The sequence below is a fragment of the Eulemur rufifrons genome, unplaced genomic scaffold (genome assembly GCF_041146395.1).
Source record: "Eulemur rufifrons isolate Redbay unplaced genomic scaffold, OSU_ERuf_1 scaffold_150, whole genome shotgun sequence".
Taxonomy (NCBI): Eukaryota; Metazoa; Chordata; class Mammalia; order Primates; family Lemuridae; genus Eulemur; species Eulemur rufifrons.
In genome coordinates this window covers 242,178-262,454 of record NW_027182932.1, presented here as the reverse complement: position 1 = coordinate 262,454, position 20,277 = coordinate 242,178, and the positions used below count along the sequence as shown (strand labels likewise).

The 20,277-nt window shown below is 61.4% G+C and overlaps 1 protein-coding gene across 1 annotated transcript in view; it reads right to left on the bottom strand.

The window, feature by feature from the left end:
* Positions 1–722: 722 nt before the first annotated feature.
* PARD6G (par-6 family cell polarity regulator gamma) overlaps positions 723–20,277 on the bottom strand; it is a 72,183-nt gene continuing 52,628 nt past the window's right edge. Inside the window, exon 3 of the mRNA XM_069464840.1 lies at positions 723–1,762. Coding sequence (XP_069320941.1) covers positions 927–1,762 — 836 coding nt within the window. The 3' untranslated portion in view covers positions 723–926. The remainder of the gene's footprint in view (positions 1,763–20,277) is intronic.

Here is a 20,277-nt window from a genome sequence, read left to right as displayed (position 1 = left end):
AGGGGGCCGCCTCTGCCGGTCACGAGGGCAGCCCAGGAATGTCTGGAAGCTCCACCCATTTTGGCTTTTTGAAATACGACTATAAACAAACAACGCGAATCTCTGCAATCCACCCAGGGCTGTACCTAGCCCAGGTTTGGGCGCACGTGTGCTCGAACCGGCCTCATGGCCACGGCCACCCGCGCCGGCCTCGCCCGCGTCCGCGTCCGCACCCTGAAAACACTGTGCTGACGTCACAGCGTAGCTTTTGCACGGGTTCAGTTAAACGCATGAATCTATTTAAAAATAATTTAAAGCTTTTTATAAAAAATTAGGTATTTCTAAAATTTAGAAATGAAGCATTTTTTGCACTTAGTCACGTGTTTTCTATGACTCTAGAGAGAGGGCACACGTGTGTTTTAAGTTTGGTGGAGAAATTCTGTAAAAACAGTATTTTCATTTTCTATCCAGGAGCTGAAATAAAGAGCAGGGTTATGGGAGCAAAGGAGGGGATGAAGTATACAATTATTTCTCTTCCTTGAGAACTGGAATACAGGCTTAGGCGCAGTCTCCCCATGCGGGGTTTGGGGGGGACCCCGCGCCGCTAGAGCGTCAGGGCCGGCCCGGGCTCCTCCACCGTGCGCCCCGCGGGGTTTGGGGGGACCCCTGCCGCTAGAGCGTCAGCGCCGGCCCGGGCTCCTCCACCGTGCGCCCCGCGGGGTTTGGGGGGACCCCTGCCGCTAGAGCGTCAGCGCCGGCCCGGGCTCCTCCACCGTGCGCCCCGCGGGGTTTGGGGGGACCCCTGCCGCTAGAGCGTCAGCGCCGGCCCGGGCTCCTCCACCGTGCGCCCCGCGGGGTTTGGGGGGACCCCGCGCCGCTAGAGCGTCAGCGCCGGCCCGGGCTCCTCCACCGTGCGCCCCGCGGGGTTTGGGGGGACTCCCGCACCCCTAGAGCGTCAGCGCCGGCCCGTGCTCCTCCACGCCGCCGCGCGGGAGCACCAGGCTGTGGCGCGGGTCCGGCTGCAGCGCGCTCAGCATGCGGTGGAGGCCGCCGCCCTCGCGTCCCGAGCTGTTCAGGGGCGCGTCCCGCGGCGGTCGGGGCACCAGGCCGGTGCCGTTGGCGCGGGTGAGGCCGCCCGGGGGCGCGCCCCTGGTGGGGGCCGGGGGCGCCGCGGCCCCCTCGATGACGATGTCAGCGTCCTCGTCGCTCTCCACCTCGTCGGGGTGAAAGTTCTGCAGGACGTGGGCGGCCGGCGGGCCTGCGCCGTCCGAGGACTGGCCGGCGCTGCTGGGCGCGCGGCTGCCGCGCACCACGTTGTTCCTCTGGTTGGCGGGCTTGACGGTGACGATGAGGTTGTGGCTGTTGGCGATCATCATGTCCGTGACCTGGTCCAGCGTCTTCCCCGCCACCTCGATCCCGTTCACCTCCAAAACCTCGTCGTTCACGGCCAGCAGCCCGGTGCTCTCCGCCAGGCCGCCGGGCACCATGCGCGAGATGAAGATGCCCGGCACCTTCTCCAGCCCGTGCGGCGTCACCCGCACGCTGATGCCGTCGCGGATGTAGAAGCCCAGCGGCTTCTCGCAGCCGTGCCGGTACAGCCTCACGCGGCGGTGCGTCTCGGGGAGGATGTCCACGTCGATGACGGAGGACACCGGGCGGAAGTCGTGCGGCATGCTGATGGCCAGGTGCGCGCGCCGGCGCAGACCTTCGTCCCGCAGCGCCACCAGCACCTTCTTCTTCCTCGACAGGGTGCCCGCCCCGAAGCTGTAGTGGTCCGCCTCTTCTGCATGGGGACAGAGAGGGGCAGTTAGAGGTGCACGCGCTAAACAGGTACCGCCGGCGCCTGGAACGCCTCGGCTGCCTGCCCGCCACTGACCTGCAACGTGTCTCTGATTTGTGCTGTGAGGCCTGCAGAAACCTGGGGCACTAAGTACTGCAATGAATTTTAATTTTTTATTTTTGAGACAGAGTCTGTCACTCCAGCTAGAGTGCAGTGGCATCAGCCTATCTCACAGCAACCTCCAACTCCTGGGCTCAAGGGATCCTCCTGCCTCAGCCTCCTCAGCAGCTGGGACTACAGGTGCACCACCATGCCCGGCTCATTTTTTTCCTATTTTTTGTAGAGAACGGGGTCTCACTGTTGCTCAGGCTGATCTCGAACTCCTAACCTCAAGTGAGCCTCCCACCTTGGCCTCCCAGAGTGCTGGGATTACAGGCGTGAGCCTGCAATAAATTCTTTACAGTTCAGTGGATTTGATACACACACGGGAGTCACCTACAAATTGTTTCACCGAGGTCTTAGCACCCACAACCCCAGGCTCAGCTGGTCCAAACAGAGCACCAGGCAAACATTTGAGGCAAGTCAATTGCAATCACCTCCCTAACATCAACTCTCTCTAGACAGCTCCAAACGGACGCCCAGCAACACCAAGCAAAATACTTTAAGGTCAAGAGCCTGCATCGGCGGTGGGTCTGGGCAGGGCTGAGACACTGAGGCTGGGCCAGGGAGCTGCTTTGGCTACAAACTGGGTCCCCCAAATGATCCTCCTATACATTTCTTCTCTTCAACTGTAAGATAGTGATAGGTTAATCACGAACAAGAAAGACCTTTCATACTTCCTTCTTTTCTTCCTGTGTGTGAGCACCCAGGAAGCACGGTGTTTGCTGACCAGCAGTTCACTGTAACGGGGGTGTTGCCCAGCGGGGAGCATGAATCACACGGCGCATCTGTGAGCGGAGGAAGGAGAGCAGCGCCCAGGACGTCTCCTCCTCATGCCCTGGGGCAGGTGCCCCTCGAGGCAGTGAGGCCTTGGGACTCGACCTGCCCCCTCCCCAGGTGCCCCGGGGACCTGCCCAGGACACCTGGCCTGTGGGGGTGTGAACACTTTACCCTGGAGTTGGGCAGCTGCATAATAAAGCAGAAGTCGAAAGAATTTATCAATAAGACAGACATTGTAAGGAGCTTAGTCTAAAGGTTCTAAAGGAACAGTCAGGTAGTGTTTGGAAACTCTGAAGAAAGCATTTTCCTCATGTCAGAAAAATATCTTGTTTCAGCTGGGCGTGGTGGCTCACACCTGTAATCCCAGCACTCTGGAAGGCTGAGGCGGGTGGATCGCACGAGGTCAAGAGTTCGAGACCAGCTTGAGCAAGAGCGAGACCCTGTCTCTACTAAAAATAGAAAGAAATTATCTGGCTAACTAAAAATATATATAGAAAAAATTAGCTGGGCATGGTGGCGCATGCCTGCAGGCCCAGCTACTCGGGAGGCTGAGGCAGGAGGATCGCTTGAGCCCAGGAGTTTGAGGTTGTTGTGAGCTAGGCTGATGCCACGGCATTCTAGCCCGGGCAACAGAGCGAGACTCTGTCTCAAAAAAAAAAAAAGAAAGAAAGAAAGATATCTTGTTTCATTATTTTTATACTAAGCCTCTTTTGTTTTTGACATGCACGGCTCTTTAAGAACGGTGTTCCCCGGAGCAGATGGACAGGCTCGCTCCCCACGAGACACGCACACGCGGGTCTGTCCGCCTGGCGGCCTGGGACGCCGACTTCCTGTGCATGGCCCATGGAACCTGGCCAACGTCCCCCGCAAGCCCCCTTCTCGGCGCAGTGCCCCGGCTCCCCCCGCGGAACAGCCTCCCCTCAGTTCTGTGGCTGTTGCGGGCAGCGTGGGCGGCGAGGCAGGCCCGAGCGCAGGAGGACAGGATTATCTGCCCACAAGGAAAGTCACAGCACACAGGCGTACCAGGCACACCCCGGCTGGGACCGAGCACCGAGCAAGTCAATGCTCCTTGGAGGAAAGACCCCCAGGCCCGGGGCTCAGCCCGGCTCTGCGTGTGGCGAGCAGGCGGCCCCGTGGGACTTCTGCGGACGCTGGAGGCCCGGCAGGTGCGGACGGGACCTCAGAGAAGGCGCTCCTTCCCCGGAGGCAGCACCCGGGCAGCGTGGGCGCGTCTCACCCTCACACCGAGACGGCGCTCGCGCTCCGGGGCATGCCGCAGGCCGCACGGTCAGCACACGCAGGTGCCGGGGCGCCCGCTGTGAGGACAGCCCTCCCGGAGCCGGCGCTGGTGCCAGCGTCACTCAGCACGTGCCGCCCAGTGACCGGCTCAATCCGCCACATCAACTGAGTCATCGCCGTCCACTCCACGGCCCGGAAGGACGTCTGAAACAAGATGCCTTTTGGTAATTACCCTCCAATGTCCCTCCCAGGCGCGACCCCACAGCTGGGGGTGTCCGCCCGGCCCTTTCGTGCACGTTCACGGACACATTTGTTGGTACTTTTGTTTCACAGACATGGGGTCTCGGTTCTCGGTCAGTGCCCAGCCTCTCTGTACCTTGCCTACTCGGCACGCTGGGGACACAGATGAGAGGATAAGGCCCTGTCCCCAAGGAGCCCCGAGGCTAATGGGAGAAAGAGTCACAGACCTACTGTGAAAGACGACCTCGAGGGAAAGGCCCTGAGACCGACCCGGGACGTGAGGGGAGTCCAGGGAGGGGCGATGCCGTCGCTGCCCAGGCGAGGGGTGGACTAGCCGGGGCCTGGGCCAGCGTGGGCTCTCCCCGGGCTGAGCACTAAACCAAGCAAAGGCACCTGCCCCGACAGGCCCGCGGAGGCCCAGGTGGGTCCAGGCAGCTCTGGAGGCGCAGGCCCCCCCCACCCCGTTTCTAGCACGTGGGTGCGGCTGACTGCCCCGGACCGCGTGCCATCCTGTGACGGCTTCATCAGCCCCAGATGACCCGGGGACAGATGTGCAAAGCCTGGGCCCTCAGGGCCTGAGGCACACGCTGTGGCCCCAGCAGAAGTCTGCTCGCCCCGCGGAGCCGGAGAGAGGCGTCCTGCAAGGACACAGCCCTCTGGACAGCGACCCCCACACTCAAAGCAGGGCCGGGACGTCACCTCTCGGAGGCCGGCGCTTCGGGACCAAGCGAGGGGGAAGGGCCAGGGCTAATCTCCCTCCGTGGGCTCCGAGGCCCTGAGGGGCCTCTCCCCGCTCCCAAGACAGGAGCCGCCGTGACGCCCTCGGGCCAAGTCCAAACCGTGCGGGTCTCCCCTGGGTGCCACACCTCGCGGCACTGCCCCTGCTAGCCCTCTCTGTGTCGGGGCTCAGTGTGGTGTCCACGGTAAGAGGATGGCGCGTCGGGTCCTGGACGGAGAGCAGCCTCGTTTATCCACCAACAGTTACAGCATAGGCCTCACCAGCCTCAAGCCTTCCAAAGTCCATCTTTGCTTCTGAAACTTCAGTAAAGGTTTTTCCCCTCATGATGTTCAATTACTAACCTCCAGGAAGCTCAGAACACATAATTTGTCATTTCCACTTATGTCCTGACTAACAAAGCTGCCACTTTGTTACCATCTGGAGCTGTAAACAGACGCGTGACTCCTCACTCGGTGACGGTGGGCACAGCCTCAGCCCCGGGCGCCAGATGGCCAGGGCGGCCCGAGCACAGCACGCCGTGACCACTGACTAATCCGCTCTTCCTCCCCAAGGCCGGGGCGAGCCGGCAGCCCAGGACACCCCACTGCAGTCGCCGGGCAGCGCAGTCCGGGGGCATCGATGCAGCCCACAGCTGAGGGGTGCCGGGCAGCAGGACTCCTTACCTCGATGGAAAGTTCTGGAATCAGACTTTCTAGAGAGAGGCAGGGTTGGTGGGAGGGCTGTGCGCCCTGCACCTTCGGACCACCGGTGTGGTGCCCGTGTTCCCACAGCGCTGGGGCCTGCAGGAAGAGCAGGTTCTCTAACGCGCCATTCTTACCTTCCAGCAACACGCACAGAGATGAGACCTACTGCCCACACCTGACTACGTCAGAAAGTCACACCAAAAACTAGCCCTTACTTTCAAATGACACACTATAATTTTTCTGTTCAAAATGCTATTAATTCCACCCAGAAGGCACACTAGCACAGAGGTGGCGGTTTCCAAGTTCCTTCATCACCCTGATTTGGGGAGTATACAACGTTGGTTTCCTCTTTTCCTTGAACAACGTGCCATTATTACATATTGTAGTTTTCAACATTAAGATTGTTAATCTGTTTTAAATTAGAATAAAATACTTAGCTGTACCAGATAAACGTATGAACGTTCGTGGCAATCACTAAACACACACACCTATACCTGCCATCCCACAAGCTTAGCGACAGCAACAGATCACAACCTCCCCGAGCGCCAGCTCTAATCAGTCACCCGAGAAGAAAACACACAATGTCTCCGAGGCAGCTCATTATTTTGTTAAAAATATTTCGACTTTCGGATCCTGCCACCACTGCGGACCATGGAGCCGACCTTGAGGAGAAATCTGGCCCAGACGCATCTTAGCCAGTCGAGGGGGCTGTTATCCCCGAGGTCGCTGAGGGAGGGCCGAGTCCCTCCCTCTCTCTTTGGACCCTGTGACCGCAGACCCCGAAGACACGGCACAGCGGGGTAGGGGGGCCCCACCTCCCTGCACTGGGCTGTGGAGCCTCACGTGCCACGCCCCCACCCCGCCCCGCGGAGCCCCGCCCACTTCCCTGCACTGGGCTGTGGAGCCTCACGTGCCACGCCCCGCCCCGCACCCCGCCCCGTGGGAGCCCCGCCCACCTCCCTGCACTGGGCTGTGGAGCCTCACGTGCCACGCCCCGCCCCGCACCCCGCCCCGTGGGAGCCCCGCCCACTTCCCTGCACTGGGCTGTGGAGCCTCACGTGCCACGCCCCGCCCCGCACCCCGCCCCGTGGGAGCCCCGCCCACCTCCCTGCACTGGGCTGTGGAGCCTCACGTGCCACGCCCCCACCCCCCCACCCCGCCCCGCGGAGCCCCGCCCACTTCCCTGCACTGGGCTGTGGAGCCTCACGTGCCACGCCCCCACCCCCCCACCCCGCCCCGCGGGAGCCCCGCCCACCTCCCTGCACTGGGCTGTGGAGCCTCACGTGCCACGCCCCCACCCCCCCACCCCGCCCCGCGGGAGCCCCGCCCACCTCCCTGCACTGGGCTGTGGAGCCTCACGTGCCACGCCCCGCACCCTGCCCCGCGGAGCCCCGCCCACCTCCCTGCACTGGGCTGTGGAGCCTCACATGCCACGCCCCGCCACCCGCCAGCCCCGCCCACCTCCCTGCACTGGGCTGTGGAGCCTCACGTGCCACGCCCCACCGCCCCGCCCCCGTGGGAGCCCCGCCCACCTCCCTGCACTGGGCGGGCTGGAGCCTCACGTGCCACGCCCTCCCCCCCCCACCCCGCGGGAGCCCCGCCTCCAAGGAGCATCAGCGAATCGGAGGTGCTGAAAGCCGGCCACGCCCTTCAGGGCCCACATGTCAACTCGAGGGGCAAGTGTTACCTTTCAGCGCAAGACACTGGTCTATCACAGCAGTGAAGTGAGCAACTGTAAGTGGGACCCCCGGGGTCTCACGGCTGCGGGCTCTCTGTTGTGGGTCCCGCCTGAAAGTGTGTCACGTGTGAACACGTCGTTCCTAAAACACCAAACTTTGGTTCCTGAAATACCTCTTTACAGGAGCAAAACTGTCACTGCTTCTTTCTCAAGCAATATGTTAAATCTTATATTTTCCACAAAATAAGCAATTCAGGGAGATATATTTTTTAGACAAATGTCTACCAACCCTCTCCCCATATCCTGTTTTCACTCAAATTGTATTTTCCTCTCCCATTTCTATTTCAAGACATCCTCAGCAAGAGGGGAAATAGAAGTCTGATCCTAGGAAGCTCCGACGGTTATAAGTTTTCAAACCAAAGATGTTCTAAGTAATATTTTCTTACAAAATAACCCCTCGTATCGTGTATGTCTTGATGTGTATGAAAAGTGGCCCTGCCTCTCCGTGAGGTGGCCCGGGAGACGGTCAGCCCCCTCTCTCGCAGGCCTGGCCGCCCTCCCTGACAGCGCTGCGAGGAGCGGCCAGGAGGACCCCCTGCCTGCAGGGCGGCCGCCCCAGAAGGATCAGGTGGGCACCGTGGCTCCACTTCACGTTCTTGCCCCGTGTTGTGGCTACAGATGGAAGACCCCAGAGAAGCTGGCTCACTGGTGCCATCTGTGACGACCCACGACGGCCACGGCCCAGCCCTGACTGCAGCCCATGGCCTGCACCGTGGACTCCGGCCAGCCAGCCCTCCGGCAGCACGTCAGAGACCGGGCCGGCACCTGCCCACGCCCAGCTGCCGGGGACCCTGTTGGCAGGAACCCGCCCAGTGCAGCCACCTCAACAAGCTCGATGCCTGGCGCCTGGGGACCCTAAGCTTGTCACACAGCAACACACCCAGGACACTGAGGTCACCCTGTCCCGGACTCACGGGGCACCTGCTCCTTCAGGCAAGCTTTCCCTGTAGCTGGGGCGGCACCAGGCCAGGACGCACGTCCAGGGCCACCGCCCGGCCCCAACACAGATGAGGTGGCAGGGACTCTGCCCCCGCTGCAGGCCCAAGGGCCGCTGCTGAGTAGCCCCATGCCTGCCCTGCCCTCCAGCAAGCAGCCGCGGTGAGAAGTCACATACGGGACGTGGTCTAAGAATTCCTCATGAAAAGGCCGAAACATCTTAGTTTTAACTAGCAGAGAAACAGACCACTTTTCTCTTCGCAGGTGGCTGTTACCAGAAAGTCATGACAGAAATAAAAACCGCCCCAGGCCGAGATCCAATCTGCTCACTGTCCTGCCTCACAAAAGCACGGCCGTTCGCTCGGTTCTCCCTCCGACCCCACGACCCCACGGGAACACAGCCCAGCCCCGAGTGTCCCCTCAGGCACGGCCGGAGTGGGGGGGTCACAGCACTTCTGAAGTCGGGGCACGGGGCGGGGGCGGGGCAGGGGGAGGGGGGCTGGGGGGCTGGGAGGGGGGAGAGGGTCCTGACCCTGCGGGAGTTTCACCTCCTTTTCTGTGGGAAGCTTTTCCCACCATGAAGACTCCAGCTTACTCAGCTATAAAAAAATTATTCAATTTAAAAATGACGACAGACTTCAACTTAAACAGTGACCAAGACAATTAACCTTGGGAAAGAGACAAAGTTACTATATAAGTAAATTAAAATTCAGAATCATGTGGGACACGTCCACGGTTCTCCCCCGCATGAATCTGTGGGTGCAGATAGTCCCCTTCACGCACCTCACTTTTCGACAAAGCACTGGAACCCTGATATTAAAAAGTTTAAAAATTCATTTAAAATGTTTTTTAGTCGAGAAAACTACTAAAAATGATTAAAAAGCACTTGCAAAACAATCTCAGACATCATAGACGTTGTTAGCACCCCTCCCTAAAGCCTGCAATTAGGAAGACGGGCAAGAGGTGCCTGGAAGCATGAAAGACCGAAAGTCGTCACGCGGTGCGTGGACCACGCTGTCCCCACTGTGACCACAGCTTCCCTTTAACAGGTAAGTCGGCTTCAGGGTCGAAAGGTTGTATCACCGGCTAGAAGAAACGTCGCTTTTCAACTAATTGGGGTTTCCAGAGCGTGTGGCTCTGAACCAGCAGCCGCTGCCCTGGTCGCTGGGCTCCGGCGCTCAGGCTTCCCGGGGCCTCGGGGGGCTGTGAGGCCTGGCCCCGGGCTGAGGAGGCCACGGCGTGATCCGGAGGCCAGCGGCCGGGCTGGTCAGTCACTCGTGCCACCACCTGCCGGGAGACGGCGGCCAGAGCAGCGTGGCCACCAAGGCGGCGCCTCCAGTCCCGGCGGGTCCAAGCGCAACTCGGAGCAACTCGCTCCCTCCCCATGATTAAACAACACGCACACACACAAGATACTCCGCGGCTGCACCGCTGGAGCAAAAAACAAGCCAGAACAAGATTTTTGCTCTTAAACTCAACATACACGTCAACATTTTTAACTCTGCCACGTGAGCTGAAACTGAAAATGTGCCACGAGTTAAGAAATCCCAAAACTCCCGGCAGTTTTATCTTCCCCGCAAACTCTGTCTTGAAACCTAATTTTTTTTGTTTTTTTTTTGTTTTTGAGACAGAGTCTCGCTCTTTTGCCCGGGCTAGAGTGAGTGCCGTGGCGTCAGCCTCGCTTAGAGCAACCTCAAACTCCTGGGCTCAAGCGATCCTCCTGCCTCAGCCTCCCGAGTAGCTGGGACTACAGGCATGCGCCACCATGCCTGGCTAATTTTTTCTATATATATTTTTAGCTGTCCAGATAATTTCTTTCTATTTTTAGCAGAGACAGGGTCTCGCTCTTGCTCAGGCTAGTCTCGAGCTCCTGACCTCGAGCGATCCTCCCACCTCGGCCTCCCAGAATGCTGGGATTACAGGCGTGAGCCACCGCGCCCGGCCTGTCTTGACACTTTAAAACCTGTCTCTGTGCTGTTTTCTCCCCAGTTGCCCAGCCCACGCGGTGCTCAAAGTGACACGGCTCGAGAGCACCAGGCCCGGGCAGCCGCGCCCTGCAGACACAGCCTGGAGCCGCCCGGCGGGGGCACCAGCTCCGATTTGCCGAGTACGAGCATCTGCCCTTAACTTCGCAGCTGTGCTCGGCGTTGGTATGACCTACCCGGGGGGCCACTTCCACTGGAGCTGTGCCCCCCACCCTTGAAGAGGAAACAGAGGTACCAGGGTGTCATTCTGGGCTTGGGTTTCTGCCACCTTTAAAACGAGGGACAAAAATCTCCAGATTTGCTGAGCTCTGGCACGGGGCAGGTGCCGGGGTGGCCTGGTTCAATAAGGTACACAGAAGGCCACGTATTTCCAAGAAGCGGCTGGGTGTGCCCTAAACGGATGTCCTAACGTTGTGGTTGCTGTTTTCAGAGTTGGTTTCAAGTTAAAAAGGAAGTTTAATGTGCATTTTTACGAAATGGCTCGAGGCAAGTGCAGAATAAGACGCAGGGTGCGAATCCACTGGGATCTTCTGGCAGTGACTGGCTCCCGCGAGAAAGACAGGGAAACCGAGACGGGAGGCTGCTCCGTGCCTGGGCGACGCAGGAGGACTGGAGAGAGGCCCCCAGCCCTGCCACGGCGAGACCCAGACGCCATTTGTGCACGTCTGTCTGCATTCGTTCACCTGTCCCATGCGTGCAGGGAGCACGGGACACGGGCCGGGCCTGCCCGGGTGCTGGGAACGGAACCGTGAGCAGACCGGATTACGTGGACTAAATAAACAGAAGAGACAAGCCCCATCATCCTGCCCCTTCCTGGGAGTCCAGGACGTATTTTCCCAGATTCCTCACTGCAACTGAAGCATCTGTACACAGATAACGCACAAGCTACACGCTAATCACGGTTTTGCCGCAGAAATGTGAACATGCTGTGTGTCCAGTACGCTCGGGCTCGGGCTGCCACAGCCAACTCCACCGTCTGAGGGGCCGGAAAGTCTGAGATCGAGGTCTGGCCCCCGTCTGGGGCGAGGGGCCGCGACGTCCCCCGGTCCCGGGCGAGGGGGCCGAGATGCCCCCGTCTCTCACTGGCTGGCAGACGGCCGCCTTCTTGCTGCGCCCTCGCGTGGTGGAGACGTCGTTCTCTGGTCTCTTCCTCTCCTTGTGACACAGCCCTATTCCGTCCGGGCTCCACCCTATGTCCCTTCAGCCTCTGTCCAGACACAGGCACAGCGGGGGTGGGGCCTTCACATAGGCACCTGGGGGCCACGGTGGAGGCCACAGCACTGTGCACCCTGTTCCCTTGCGTGTCTGCACCTCTCTCCCTGGCGGCGCCACGCCCCCTCCCGCCACGGCGGGGTGACCCTCACAGCTGCGCCCCTGGCGGGTGGGCATCTCCTGTCACCTGCGCAGACCCGGCGACGAGCTCTGGGCCGTCTCTTCCTGGAGGCAGGACTCGGTGTTCCAGTTGATAGGTAGCGTGAGACACTCCCAAGCCTGTTCTGTGGGAGGTTCTGCAGGCAGCACCTCTGAATCCAGCGGCCCCGAGTATCCACCAGCTGCTGCAGCACTGGAGGTGAGCGCCCACTCTGACACCACTCTGGTCGGAGGATGGTAAATCCTGGGAGGCTTCCTGGAGGAGGTGGCTTTCAAAGGTGAGGAGAGACTAGCTGGTCCTACCCTGAGGGTCTGTGGGGGGACCACCCAGAGGTGGCCGAGGAGAGAGTTCCAGGAGCCACAATGGAGGGAGAAAGGCAGCGTGGGGGAGGGGGACAAGTGATACCTCTTGAAATGGATGGAGATTCCCTTTTTTCCTGGGAAGTATCAGCAATATGGAGAACTATGCCACGGAGGGGGGACCACGGAAAACAGGTCTTGGAGCAGATAACCCGGCCAGTTTCAGAGTGTGCACAGACTTCGTCCTTCTGTGCCTGCCTGGAAGAACTCAGCACCGAGGGAGGACCGCGGGCCGCGCCGCGCTCACCCCACACTCGGGACCCGGACACGCTTGTCACAGCCGGCATCTCCTTATCGCGACTCCAGACTGAATTCCCAAGTGACAACTGACAAGCTGTACTTCCTTCTCCCTTCAAAGTTAAAAACAACACAAAAAAGCCCAAAGCCCCCAAACCAGCAGCTGGTCTTGAATCTCGGGTCCCACTGGGTCCCACTCTCAAGACAAAGGCCCGCGTCAGCCTGAGATGGTGACAGGGCCGGGGTCTGCGTTTCTGTGGGGACTGGAAGGGAACCATGGGAAGGGACGAAGGTACAATCAGCCTTCAAACACGCCACTCCCTGGCGCCAGCCGCGGCCCCCACTGTCACGCCGCGCGCCGGGCAAGGCTCCCACCGGACAGACGGCTTCGCCAGCGTGGACAGTGCTCCCAGGATGCCGTGTGTGGCCGCCACGGGCGGACGTGGTTTCTGTCGTCGCCCTTCACAAGCCCTAAAGCACACGCAGGAAACACCCGTGCACACACGCACGGGGTGAAACCACAGCGCGAGACGGCGTGTCTCACCACGGACGAGAAACAGCGACTTTCCTTTGCGTGTTCCACTCTACCAGCGGCAGCTGCGGTTCCCTAAAACCACCCGGCACGGGCGAGACCAGGGGACCCGGACTGGCGGAGCCACCGCCGGGGGAGGCTTTGCCGACCTCAGGAAAAGTCTCAACGGCCCCTGGCAGCAGAGGGTCAGTCCCCCGCGCCCCAGGAGGACAGGGTCTCACTGCCCACGGCGGTGCCTCCGGCCGAGCTCCCCCCAGGCTCATCCCCACCCCTGCCGAGGTGCTGCCCCCCACCCCCCGCCCTTTGCACTGAGCCCCCCAGGCCCGGTCCCTGGAGAATCCAGCTCCCAGCCCCCCCTCCCACGTCTGGCGAAGAGGAGACAGGCACCGGCCTGCGGCCGTTCAGGATCGTGAGCCTGGGGACGCCTGGGTCCAACCACGGCCCAGCCCTGGGCCTCCTGCAGGGCCGCCTCTCACCCCATGGCTCCTGCGGGGAAGGGAGGGTGGGGCTTGCAGAGCTGGGGGGCGCCACCCTCGTGGGCATTCTGTCTGCGCAGCGCCCAGGCGGAAAACAGGAGCCGCCGTGTGTGTGCGGCACCGGGACCGGCTGAGGATGGGCACGGAGGACGCTGCTCTGGGGGCGCAGGTGAGACCAGGCCTCCACTCCTTCCCCCATGTGGGGCTGGGCGGCCCCAGGGCAGGAAGGCTGAGTGGGCCCGAGACCACCCCGGGCACAGCCCGCACGGGGCAGGGAAGGCGCCAACCAGCACCAAGCGCTTCCCATTTCTCGCATAGTTTCAAAGGCCACAGAAGGGGGGCCAGTCACGCGCGTCTACAGAGACCCCCACACCTCCCAGGCTGCAGCTGCTCGCAGGGGGCCCGCGGCCAAGCCGGGTGCTGTGGCCCAGGTCGCGCTACAGGAAGGAGCTGCCGTTGGCTGCAGCCATTGTCTTAGCTGGGGGGAAGGTCTCTACTCAGCAACACCCGGAGCTGCTGCAGTCACCCAGGCGGCCCCGTGACGCCAGCCTGACACCCTGCCAGCCCACGGGCGGTGAGCTCACCGGGCGGCCGGACGCGCAGGCCCCGAGCTGCAGCAACGTGCCTCCCGCCCACACCGCTCCTGGCGGGTGGGTCCTGCCTCCAGCATGTCGCTGGCCCCCAAAGCCACCGCAGACAGGCGGGCAGGAGAGGGAGCCCCCCACGCAGTGCCACCTCCCTCGCCGAGGTCTGGCTTTAGACTCTCTTCCTGCCCCTGGGACCAGGTTAAATCGGCCGTTCCCTGCAAAGGCCGAGTCCGCAGGAGACTCGCGGGCAAGACGGCAAGAGCAGGTTCTGCAACGGGCGCGGGCTCCTCACTGCGGCCGACGTGCCCCCCCCGCGGCCCGGGCGCCCGCGCAGGGGCTCCACCTCCTCCTCAGTTAAGCGAGCACAGGGACAAACGCCCGAGCCGTGGGCTACGGGTTAGGCTGGGTGCCACCATCTCCCCACAAGAGTGCAAGGTCAGAGACTTGCCAGGATGCCGAGCAAGTGGCGTGGGTGACACAAACCCAAGGTGATCCTAAAGTTGCTCCTGTTTTGGTGAGGGCGCAACGGTCTGAGAACTCCGGAAGCTGCACGGAGGCTCAGATCTCGGGGCCTGGCCCGCTGGGCTCCCAGCCCCCAGGGCTGTGCTGCAGCCCGTCCAGGGGGCAGCCAGAGAGTTCAGAGTTGGGAATGCGACAGGGAGAAGGGAGAGGAGAGGTAGGTGCCGCGTGGGAAAGCACCGCGGAGGCCTGGCTGGGCCCCCCAGGGTGGTGTCGGGGCCGTGAGCTCATGCCTGGCCACCTGGGGGGCTGAGGGGTGAGGGGCGCGCTGACCTGCAGCTCCTGCTGGGGTGGGGAGTCCCGGCCGGGCCAGCCAGGCTGCGGCAGGGGGCTCACAGCCAGGGGGCCCCCCAGGCAGCACCAGGTGAAGCACCGCCCTCCTTCTGGGGGGGGTCTGGCCTCACGCAGGCTCCCAGATGGCGGAAGACCCTGCCCATCTGTGGTCTGTGCCCCCCAGGCACTGCGGGGCCCTCTGCAGACCAGTCCAGCCAGCCTCTGGGGCCCTTGCTCTCTGCTGGCTGGGCAGGAAGCTGCCTTGGATGCTTCCAGAAGGATAATCTTGCTGTCAAACGTATCTGCCTCTATTACACCGTGAAGTCCCTGGGGTGCCATGGGGACTCTCGCCTCTGTAGGACGCAGGCCTGACCCCAGCGGCTGCCAGTGGCCTCTGCACACACCCACACGGTGCTGAGACCCCAGGGACAGCCGAACGCGTGCGGTTCTGTGGGTGGGCCGGACCCTCCGCCTGCAGCCCCTCGCTCAGCACACAGAGCCTGCCCGACACAGCGAGGCCCAGACTTGCCCCTGCTGCTCCCCAGGGATGCGTGGCGAGGTCTGGAGACAGCTCGGTTGTCACGCTGGGGGTGGCGCCGCTGGCATCCAGAGGGTGCAGGCTGGGGCACTGGAGCAACCAGCAACGCTCGCACGCCCCCCAGCAAAGAATTACCCAGCCCCAGACGGCAGCAGCGCCGAGGGTGGGACCCCGCCTCCCACACACGCCCAGCAGGCGGGAAGGTGGTCCCCGGGGAATCCGGCCGTCCCAAGGCCTGCCTGACGTCTCACACACCATCTCTTCATGGAAACGCCGGTTGTAACTCCATGGCCAGGCGCGGTGGCTCAGGCCTGTCATCCCAGCACTCTGGGAGGCCGAGGCAGGCGGATCGCTGGAGGTCAGGAGCTCGAGACCAGCCTGAGCAAGAGCAAGACCCCGTCTCTACCAAAAATAGAAAAAGTAGCCAGGTGTGGCGGTGCCTGTAGTTCCAGCTACTGGGGAGGCCGAGGCAGGAGGATGCCTTGAGCCCAGGAGTTGGAGGTTGCTGCGAGCTGTGATGATGGCATGGTGCTCTACCCAGGCGACAGGGGCTGACTCTGTCACCAAACACAGCACAACACGTGGCTTCCAACTAGAGAACCCCAGCCTTGCTGGGCGGGGAAGGCACACAGCCCAGAAGGTTCAGTGCCAGAGGCCACGAAGCTGAGGACCAGCCCTGGGTCTCCTGACCACAAACCGGTGTTTGTACCAAGCGCGCCAGCAGTTCCAGTCAGACACCCCAGGGGAGGGGACAGGCGGCATCTGTCCCCAGCCCTTTGGCCGTGTCACCTAACACCCCGGCTGGGACGACTGTGCAGGCTGTGGTCCTGACGCCACGCTGGCTGGGGTGGGCACCAGGGTGCCCAGTGTGCTGGGGGGGGGGTGTGCTATTCGCTCAGGCCACCAGGGGAGCCACGAGAGGCCGCCGTGGCAGCCCGGAAAGCCCCACCCTCTCACAGAGCACCGCAGCCGGCTGGTGACACGGAGCCGTCCCACGGGGAGGGAAGGAGAATCCCTCCACCGCTGCCCCCGGGACTCAGCGAGACCTGAGCTAACTGCCCTCCCCGACACGGCGCTGCCCCTCCCCACCTCTCATCGGCAGGCTGTGCCAGCCCCCCAGCCCGCCAGGAGCCTGGGCCCTCTCTTCCCTGCTGGAGGCTTGACGGCCCCCACACGTGGGCAAGTGGGGGGCAGGCACCTGGGAGAGGCGTTCGGAGCTTTGCCGCCCAGCCTGGCCTGTGCGTGGGACAGGCAGAACCAGCCCAGTCCCGCCGGCAGGGTCTGCGTTTTAGCAGAACCCCACACATGTTTCAGGTGGAGAAGCGGAGTCCCTTTTGTTAGAAGGGAAACTGAGGCAGAAAGCAGCAAAGCTGGGAAGGGCCCAGGCAGGGTCTCACCCCAGCTCCTCGACTCCCCCACAACCGTGACATCATCTTTGACCTTGAACTTCTGTCCCTACTCCTGAAATGCCTGTGTCACCTGGGCTGCCTCTGACCCTAACCCTAACCCAGAGACACAGCACCCCCAGGCCAGCCCCTCCGCAGGACCCCCTGGCTCTGAGGGCGGCCCCGGCCCCGGCACCCCCAAGGAGAGACAGGCGAACGCTCGGACGGACGGCACAGTGTGACGGCCGGAGGGACAGGTCCACGTCTACCTGAGGTGCGGGGACTACCTTAGAAAACCGGGCTTTTACCGATAAAAAATAATACCTTTATCTGTCTGCTTGCTGCTGGCCGAGGAAGCAATCTTCCCATGTTGTGACACCTCAACTCTGGATTTCTTTCCAATAATATCTGAAAATGCACACTAAAAATTTTTAACGTAGTATTTTTGGCCCAATTGTTCTGAGAAAAAGCACAAAACTGCATAAACAGCTTTCACAGGGAAAGATGGCGCTGCTCCAACAAACGCTCCTCAGTCTCCTGGGAGCCACCTGGGAGGTGGAAGTACCCTGAACCCGAGCCCCCCGGACCCCAGCTCTGGGCAAGGCGCCGGCAGGGCTCATTCAAGCTCACAGTCAGTCTCTAAAGAATTAAAACTTCTTACTTTGGGCAGAACAAATGTTTCTAGAAACCTTTTAAGTCTGATGTTACAATTATATTTATATATTTTTTGAGACAGGGTCTCGCTGTGTTGCCCAGGCTGGAGTGCAGTGGCCTCACCACAGTTCACTGAGGCCTCCAAGTCCTGGGCTCCAGGGATCCTCCCGCCTCAGCCTCCCAAAGTGCTGGGACTACAGGCGTGGCCGCTGTGCCGGGCACAGTACTGTTTCTCAGCTCTGGGTACAGGGCCAGGTGTTTGGCTGAAGCTACACGTGCCAAAAAGCAGCAGGCGACACTCGTGCCAGCCAGAAGTCCTCTCAGCCTTCTCTCTCACGGGGCTCCCGGTCTCACGAGGGCCACGGCCCGTCCTCTACCACGGCCCTGCCGACAGCAGCGGCCAGACGCGCCCTCCTGACCGACAGAGGACGCAAGCCCGACGCTAGGGTCCCAGTGTCAGCGCTCGGGCTGCGGGGCAGGGCAGAGGGCCCGCGGTGTGGGGGCCGGCGGGACACAGACAGGGTTTCTGCACACGCTGCGAACGGGACAGGGAAGAGAAAAGCCACACGCAGAGTCCACCGGTCCCTGTCTTCCCAGGGGCTCCACCCACCCACCAGGGTCCCTCGTCTTCCTCTGCGGCCAGACGACCCCTCGGCAGGGACGGCTTCCCGAGGGCCACGCCCCAGCCGAGCGGTGGCAGGAGATGGCTGTTGTCTCTCCAGATGCCGTTGCGCCGGGGGGGGGGGGGGGGGGGGTCCGCTCCCCCTCCGTCTGGCCCCTCCGCCCGCAGACATTCCTCGCCCGGCACCCGCCACTCCCAGACCACAAAGGGACGAATTTAGCAAAACCAGTCGCAGTGATCTTTCTGTATCAAAACCAGTCTTAGCGATTTTTATACAACTTTTAAATAAAAAAGAATGGAAAATACAATAAATACACCCTCTACATACGTTGTGTTACGACGTTTAAATTCCCCGAGCCAGGAGTGGGTTTAGCCGTCCCAGTCTGAGCTGCGAGCACGCGGCCACGTCGCAGCCACGGGCACAGACACAAACCACAGTGACAGCCCAGGACCACGTGCGCCGCGATGGCGACCGGCTGCAGAACTTCCACTCGTGTCCACAGATCCCCTCAGAGACACGCCAGGGGTCGAGGGGCTTCATTGTCCTTGGTCCTTTTTTTCCCAAACCAGCTGAAGTTAATAACCCAACCCCAGGTGCATTTGCCCCGATGTGAAAAAGAAACAGGTCTTCAACCAGACAAAGGGCATTTATGAAAAGCCACAGCGAAAGGGACATTCCCTAACACAGGGCTGGACGCCTGCCTGAGGTCACGTCCTGAGGTCAACCCAGCAAGGAAGTGCTGGACGCTCTCCACGGCCGGGAGCAAGACAGAGGCGTCCGCTGTTCCCTGGCAAGCGGAGAAGGGGCAGCCCTGGAAGGGGCGCGGGGCCGAAGGGACCCCCCGGGAGGGGCATTGCTGGTCCCGCGGTGACCTCTGCGTGACCTCTGGAGGAGCCACGGGACTGAACTGAACCTCGCGTGAATATCCACAGCAGCACCGTCACCAGGGCCACCACAGCCGAGTGCCCCCGCCCCCGCGTGAATATCCACAGCAGCACCGTCACCAGGGCCACCACAGCCGAGTGCCCCCGCCCCCGCGACGCGTGGTAAACAGCACACACACCGGCCGCGCAGGGCGGGCGCTCTGACCCGGCTGCCGTGAGGACGAGCCCCGGAGACACCGCGCTGCACGGAAGACGCCGGGTGCTGAGGCCCGTGTCCCTACGGGTCCACTTGCGCCCACGGCCCAGGACAGGGACACCAGCCGGACGCTCCAGGGCCCGGAGACGGGGCGACAGGGAGAGACTAAACGGTGACAGAGATCTCTTTTTGGGGTGACGAAAACGTTCTAAAGCTGATGGCTGCACAACTCTGTTAACACACCAAAAGCACTGGATTCGGTATTTTAAATGGTTGGACACTGGATTACGTCTCAACAAAGCTTTTTTTTTTTTTTGAGACTGGGGCTCGCTCTGTCGCCCAGACTGGAGTGCGGCGGCCTCATCACAGCTCACTGAGGCCTCCAATTCCTGGGCTCCAGCGATCCTCCTGCCCCAGCCTCCCAAGTAGCTGGAACTACAGGCATGCGCCACCATGCCCGGCTACTTTTTTCTATTTTTAGTAGAGACGGGGTCTCGCTCCTGCTTGGACTGGTCTCGAACGCCTGCTCCTGGGCGTCCACGCTGCCTGCTGACCACGTGACTGCTGCCCCTTCCTGCAGTGCGTGGACCCCAGGCTTCGCTGCACCCAGGGGCCATGGCCCTCGGCAGCTCAGGGGGAGCATCTGAGTCACACCAGCATCTGGCGGTGGAAAGAGGCTGAAGCCGCTGGTGGGAACATCAAAGCCGGAGAGAGAAGACTGGACGACCCCGCCAGGCTCCGGCACTTTCTCTCTGTCTGTGCTGGAGGCCCCCAGCGGAGCCAGAGGGCAGCTCAGACCAGCAGGACACTGTCACCTTCACCCTCAGGGTTCGCCTCGGCTGTGTGCAGGCCAGTCGAGGACAACTGCTCTTTCTGGAATATCATCATAAATCACAGTCTGCAATTAACTGACACCTCTCACAAGCCTTGGGCCCGAGGCCTGAGCATTTGCCGGCAAGGACGGCCCGGCCCACCTCGAAGAACCGGACCCCCAGGTGCACTTGGCTGAGACGAGCCAGGGCCTCTCACTCAGAAATTCATGGAGTGGCTAAATGCACCCTCAGAAGATGATTTAATTTTTAATGTATTGAAAAGTGATTTTGAAATTAATTTTAATGAAACTAACTCTCATTGTCTTTCTATCCAGCTAAACTTGGAGCCAGAATTACCCCTCCGTTACTTTAAAAGTAACAGCAAATTTTTACCGTCGGTCCCTAAAATCTGTTTCTTGACCGTCTTCTCGTCTTTTCTGGTCTTTAGAACCACCTGAGCAACCAAGGAAGAATCGACAAGAGCTGCTCTGACGGGCCCCCACGGGGCTGCCGTCCTGCTCTGTCCCGCCCCGTCCTGCCCGTCCGGCCCCGTCCGGCCCCGTCCGGCCCCG